The 7509-nt window shown below is 34.7% G+C and overlaps 1 protein-coding gene across 1 annotated transcript; it reads right to left on the bottom strand.

Annotated features, from left to right (window-relative positions):
- Window positions 1-1402: 1402 nt before the first annotated feature.
- Window positions 1403-6028, bottom strand: LOC147077565 (uncharacterized). Its single transcript, XM_085941121.1, has 4 exons — window positions 5836-6028; window positions 5388-5543; window positions 2124-2294; window positions 1403-1438 (listed from the first exon to the last, which is right to left on the bottom strand). Exons 1-4 carry the CDS (start codon window positions 5947-5949, stop codon window positions 1403-1405), a joined length of 477 nt encoding a protein of 158 aa, XP_085797247.1. The 5' UTR covers window positions 5950-6028.
- Between the last annotated feature and the right edge of the window lie 1481 nt (window positions 6029-7509).

Genomic DNA, 7509 nt, shown 5'->3' with positions numbered 1-7509 from the left:
CGATATCAATATTATCATTATGAGTTATAATGTTCAATTTGTTTTTTTGACGCTTTTGTTTTTCAGCACTTTCAGACATTATTAAAGAGCGAAGTGAGAGAGAAATATTGTTATGGAAAGATCCATTAGTGGGTCAAAACAATGCACTTATATGTATGTATACATCATCTTCGATAACAATAATTATATCTTGTTTATTTTAGTGTCGTTGGAGAGTGTGCACAGTGCCTGCCATGATGAAAGGCAAAGCTAGAAAATTATATTCAAATTTCATCAAGCAACCTCGATCATTGACAGTATTTTAATATTACATAAATCAGACTAAATAGATTATTAACGACAGGTACTATTCCGTATAGGAGAAAATGTGGCCAATAATTCCCAGTAGAAACCTTTACTGTTGGTTTCAATATATCGTAAATTTGGAACATGATTATTTAAAATATTATCACTATTATAAATGTGCAAATAAATTAATAACGTTTGGCTTGACCACTTTTGCGGCACACTTTGCTTTTGTCTAAAATTATTGGATGTTTAACGATAAAGAGTTATTTTAACACAAATTTCCATTACCTTTTATTTGTCTAGTCTGCAAGAGATTAGGGTAAGGGGTACAATCATTTATCCACGCTAAAAATATACGCTGCATGCAAGCATGCAATAACAACAACCTTGTACGAAAAAGAAAGGACATGATTATTAATAAAAAATTGCATTTAGCAATGACGCTCATTTTTGCTTAAAAGGTGTGTTAATAAGGAAAATTTCCTACACGGAAAAATACCAATCCAGAAGACTTCCTATAATTCATTACATCCACAAAAATGCATAATTTGGTGCGGTTTACACGCTGGTGGCATCGCCGCACAATTCTTCAAAAGTGGGGCCAAAGCTCACGTAGGTTAATGGATATCCTTGTCGAGCCATGATTATTATTTTGTTTTAAATATGGAATCATTCGAAAGAACAGTGATTTCAACAGGAAGTGCCATATAGCTACTGCTACTATCGCTTTATTTGAATCAAGATTTGCATATAAATTGATTTTGAGAAATGGATTCGTGAAGTCAGCAGCATTTAATGCCTAAGAACCTAACATTTCCCGTACAATAAGACCAGCAGTGCTTTAACAAAAGTAGTCCGAACTGGGCGCCCTGAATTTGACGTCAGCCTATCGGACAAAGCCGCATTTGTTTTTAAACATACCTGGTCTAATGGCTTGTATTGAAGATTAGAGCAGCCAGGTTCAGTTAATTTATCATTGATTTGCTGAATTGTATTCTCAACTAATTCTTCTTTGATGATGGCTGCCTCATCATTATTCTCATACTTAATATTATTCAGACCGTTTTCGCGCTTCTGAAAATAACATTATAAATATTAAGTAACAGTATCACCATTACGATAAGCCAGAGAAGGTCTCCCAGAACTCTTTCTTCAACAATTGGTCGCCAATGTTTGACTTAATATGGCAGGTGAATGTATAATCACCGAACGACATTCCAATGTTATGGGCGAACCGACAAAATAGTGCACACTCTTTCCATCTATAGTTATTTGTTTTAGTTGAATTAGGAGTACATTTCACAGATGGCTTTAAAATTCATTAAGCCTTGCTTATACCAAACCATAACTTATAAAAAATATTCTTCGATCTATAAAATATCCAAAGATCTGTATGATTTAATAACATGATTTAAGATATTATCTAGATAGACGAAAAATTTTGGACTATTATTTGTTATGGCTTGGCTTCGCGGGGTTTTGTTGAATTTTAAAAACTAACCAACACATCAGTAAATTATGGTAACCTTAATCTAATGAAAACAAATATGTATGACTGACAAAGTTTTGTGTGTACTATTATGTTGCATATTAGCATATATAATACATTATATACCGAACAACAATAATCAAATGAGCATGTATATCATATGAGTTACCTGTGAATTACTTGCAAACGTCGACGCATCAAACTTTTCATACAAGTGACTGCTTTGGTCGCATGGAAAAGCCACTTCATCGAAAGTCAGCGACGCATCGTGCATACGTTTATGGCACTTTAAAATGTGCGCTGATGAAAAAAAATTACAACACACGTTGCAAACAAAATTTCTAACGAAAAATGAAGATCTGTTCAACCTCAGACGGACTTCTTTCGCAGAAGCAATTGCTATTTCCTTTTCGATGACCATTTCTTGCACTTCAATTTCACCAAACGACTGTGCAGATTGTCTCTCAAAGATATCAGGTGCAATCATACACTCCATGTCGCGGTTTACGAGCGGGGTCTGTCAAGAAATAAAATACAAACATAAATCAATCAAAACATTTATACTAACAATATAGAAAACCAACCAACATAAAGATTGCAAAGTTTCTGGACTATGACCACCTAGAAAGGCAATTTTTGGACAAAGCTGTATCGAAGTCATTGTATGAGAAAGTGATTAGAATGTATGAGAAATTTAATTTCTAATTAGATTTTGACAAACGCGTCTGAAAGTGGCGGAGGCTTTTGAGCGTTATAAGCTTCGACGGTTGAGGCGCTAATTTTGACAGATTTAATGTCGGAACGTGACGTTGAAAGGCTTTTTATTTATTGTTTTTTTTCATTTACATATTACCGTTGGAAGTGTTGTTTTGTATTTAAATTCTCAATTAAGTAGGTATTTATTGTGTTTTGTTATAAAGAAACATACATATTTTATTAATATTCACGTTCACATTCTCGTAGGTACTGATTATTATAATAACACTATTATGAGGTAAATATTGAAGTAAGTACGAGTAGCTTCTTTAAGAAATAATTATCTACGTACAACAATCAATCGTTTTAAGAATTCAGCGATAACTAATATAAGTACTGATTAAATAATATGTTAATGTCATTACCACATTTTAGGTTATTGTACACGTAGGTACCCAAAATGGAAGTGATTCACGCTGAAATTTTGTTGTTAAGATTTGGTAACCGGACAGATCCATTCAAAATGACAGAAGAGGCGTTTGTGAAACGATTCCGGTTATCGAAACCATTGGGAGATATAATATTCATTGACAGGTTGGAAAATCTAATATCAACCCCAACTAGCTGTCATGTAAGAATAGACAAAAATATAATGCAAACTCTTAAGCGACCATAAATAATGTCCATTCTGTATTTTTGTTGCATTATTGGACACCGTTCGAAGCACCATACCTCCTTTGAAGATACTGTTGCGTTTTGCTTATTGTTTGCGTACCGCTTCGTTCGAAAATTTTCCTTCAGCTGAGTCTTGTTATGTTCAAAATGAACATAACCAATATTTATACTTCTGGCAACCCCGACGATGATCTATGGTAACGTCGATGGAGCGACGCGATTAATAAGAGATGTCGCTGTTGGAATTTCCGGCCGCAACGGACGTCGCGAGGTGCGAAAGAAGCAACGCGGCTTTTTGATTCTGTCTGTCATCCAGGATAGTCGTGCTCTGCTTTGGTTTTACCCAAAACTTATAATGGACGTCACTTAAAGCAGCACGATTGCAGCCGCAGTGCTTCAAGCCTCTGTGTCGTTCCAAGTTTGGTATTTTAAAACTATTACTATTTGATTCACTTATCTTCCAATGTTTCTTTTAAAACTTGGCTGCTTGCCTTTATTATAGTATTTCCTTAATAACCCTTTAATGTAATATTCTTGTTTTTTGCTATAATATAGTTTCGGTCAAGTACATAAATTGCTCTTTCATTTATTATTTCCCCTTTACTCCACACTGCTATATAATTATAATCTTTCACGGTATCAAGACCGTGTGGCGTTCAGGACTTTAATAAGTACATCTTTAATCATAGATTGCACGTGCCTTCAGCCGTGCAATCCCCTTTTGTATTCTAATTTAATTTTTTTACAGTTGTCAGTTGCGAGGTTACAGAAGTAATTATTGTTCAGCTTGAAAAGGATGCACGTAACCCATGGCCTTTTGCTTATTTCTCATGCTCAGCTCTTTAACTTTATACTTTATTCCATCCCAAATCTAGAGAGCTTTCTTTTTTCTCTTTTATTTTGTAGTTGTGACGATAAGGATCACAACTACAAAATATTAATATATCAGTCTTTACGATTGAATATGCACGTCAATGAGGTTTAATTTTATCGCTGCGCTCATGGATACACCCTTAAGCCCGGTTCGATTAGGTAGATTAGGAGTAGTTTAGTCGAGTGGCGAGCAATTTAGTAACTAAACGTGTACGAATAGACAAATTGACTCGAGTACTTTAGTGAAATCATTTAGTTGAGTCAATCCATTTTGTTGTAATTTTTCGGTCGAGTGGCGACCCCCACTACCTCTCACTATATACCAAACAAGTGATGATATCGAATCGAACTCTATGGATAGACAATTTGGGTGGAGTCATGGGACAACACGACCAAAAGCGGTTTATTGTTCGCATATGGTTACTAATGAATAATTGGTATCGGTTACTACGCAATAATATACCTACCTAATTCTACTGAACTCCCACTGACTAAAATATTAATATGAACATCGCGCAATATATAAATGCAGAAGAATCTCAGTTTTTCTTAATCCTAAAAATATTATAATGTTCATAGGTAGGTAACGCAATATTATGTTGAGAAAATGACATAGGTACGGAATATAATAAATGACTATCATTTTTAGGTTAGGTCCTGTCTGGAGAGTTATTACTTTGACAGACGTGAGAAGTGGTTTGACGTTTCAGACCAAATCATTTTTGACGGTCACAAAATGGTTTGCACTTTGCTGATACAGTGAACTAAACGTTAAATCTAAAACTATTCCGGCTTACTTATAACGCTTGCGCAGTACGCCAGTTTTGACCTATCAAACTGTTTAGCTGGAACGCCTCAATTTATGTTGTCATGCAGCATGGTAGATAATTTAGTAAAATTTGAGGCTTACAACATTAATTTGTTACATAAAGTTTTGAAAATAGAATTGGTCTATTTCCACCCCATTTCACACGTATGTAGGTATAGCTTCCGTTTATTGTATTTTATGGCTGCAAGTAGTTTTTTGTAGACAATAGGCTTACCTTGTATTACCTACTTGCCTAAAAAGAACTCACGGACGATTAATTTCATTTATTCACCATACAATTGATCACAATTTTAGATAATCGTATTAATTATTGCTTTACATTCGAATGATTGTGATGTATAAATCATCATAAATAAATGCTCATGGTTTTGTTTTAAAATATCAGTGTGAGCTAAAACCACTAAATGAAACAAGTTGGAGCGAATTAATAATGGTGAAATGAGTTTCAAAGATGCATTGCAAATTCAAACCTTCAATATTATAAGACGGCATCAAGGGAAGAAAACGGCACATATACCTACGTACAATTGAACGTACCTGATGATGTGGCCTGTAATCTGAATATGAACAACCCGGTTGAGGATCTTCATCATATAATGGATGTGAAACATCTTCAATAATCTCGCGCTTGACGACAGCTGGATGATCATCTGTCTCAGATTTTATATTAGAGAGGTCCGCCATATTAAAGTGCTGAAAAAAGCATTATTACATTTTGTAAACACGGTAAAACAGTTTCATGTCACGTCATCACCATATATCATTGTATAATATTTATATTTAACATGAATTAGTAGATAAACAAACCAACCCTTTAATATCACTAGCTGTCAAATTGTATAAACATGTATTTTTTTTGAAACAATTAATATCACAATATGTTCCTACATAGTTTGTAAAAAGCTACAGTTTATAATGTAAAACGAATCATTGTTATTCTCAATCTAATGTTATTGTAAAAAAAAATTAGTTTCCAAAAACTAACCTCGAAATTGCAACTTGAAACGACCGCATTGTTTGGATGGATACTCAGCGTGTCAAACAAAGGCTTGCCTTCTATATCGGAGTGTCCTCCATCACATCGTTGCTTTGCATCCATGTTAAGGGTATATATTCCAGAAGCCACGTGTTATGTGACAGAGAGGATCCTTTCAAGGTAATATTAGAAAAGTGTTGCCGCAATACTGAAAAGTATTCCTGTGGAAACTAGCTACCTACCTATAATAAAAATACACACTTGACACGGTGACACAATTATATGTATGTTTTGTTGTCTAACCAAAACAATGGTACGAAAATGATCGTCAGCATTTCAGCAATCATAACGAGAACAGTGCATCTCACTATATAATAACTAATAAATCAAATTGGGTTTTTTTCTCCTATACTGTAAACACTGACGATATCTTTTTCGTGACGGCTCCACTCTCTACTAGTCTCCAGCGACAGGACACACGTTTTAGTTACAATAAAAGTTCTACGTGTAGTCGGTGTTCTTCACATTAGTATCTGTACCATAATAACTACAAAATTCAATACTTACATTATTGTTTATCAGATAATAGCTACACGGAATATTATTAACTGTATTTCGGCAACACTTATATACAACACAACAGAAAGTTGTCTCTAGCACATTGCATACGATTGTTGATACGCAAACATGGAAGTGAAGCGAGAATGTGATGGAGACCAATCTGGTACTGAAGACAAGTTTGATGTAACAACCAGCCACCAAAACAGCACTGACACGTTCACCTATATAAAGCAGGAGAACACAGACGATTTCAGTTGTGATTTTGAGGTTAGTTTTTATTTATTAAGTCCTTTCCTGCGATTTTTTATAATCATTTTAGCAGAATACCTTCGATAAGTTTATATTTTTTACAAATTGTTTAAGAACATACGAGGATGTCAAACTTTCTTTCAAAAACCTTTTGACATACATTTAGACAGCTACCTACCTCAATTATATAAGTAAGCATTGTTATAAAATGGCTACGCGAGCTCAAAATTGTTTTTTTATATGATTACAAAAATGCATAATGTTTCCTTCAGTATCCAGCAACGCGACTCGCTGAAATTAATCCCGAGATTGACCTCCAGCTGGTTGACGTTAAACGCGAGTTCGTTGCAGATGCAATACACCCTTTCCATGATGAAGATCCAACACCTGGATGTTCGCATTCAGATAACGGACCAGTACAGCAGGTAATTGTATATTATGCGATATTTTCTTCCATCGGCTATGTATCCTATCACAGCTTTGTGACTAAATTTAAATAGGTAGGTAGATATTATCCTAGTCTCGGTTATACACGCTTCCTACAACTATTTCACTTACCTATGTATCTGGTTTAGTGTGTGTGGGCGCATTGACCTACAGTATTTGAATGTGATGTCTGTCACTGATGATGACCAATCGACCTCTTCTTTCAGAAAGTACTTTTGAGATAACATTATTGTTTGTAGGTAGGTAGCAGAAGACGTCACATGCTGGCATGGCGACAAAGTAAGTCTGTGGTTTTGTCATTCCGCAGAATATTTTGAATGATCTAATTTCAATGAACTTTAACAGTTTATACGTGTGCGTACTTTAAAATTACTTGCGATATTGCATCCATACATAATATTGTGAACAGTGCCAGCGCCATCTTAA

This window comes from Rhyacophila brunnea, unplaced genomic scaffold (assembly GCF_057557595.1).
Source record: "Rhyacophila brunnea isolate RB1 unplaced genomic scaffold, BYU_Rbru_1.0 scaffold_13, whole genome shotgun sequence".
NCBI lineage: Eukaryota > Metazoa > Arthropoda > Insecta > Trichoptera > Rhyacophilidae > Rhyacophila > Rhyacophila brunnea.
The sequence above is the reverse complement of the archived record's forward strand: the minus strand, read 5'-3'. Positions and strand labels throughout refer to the sequence as shown.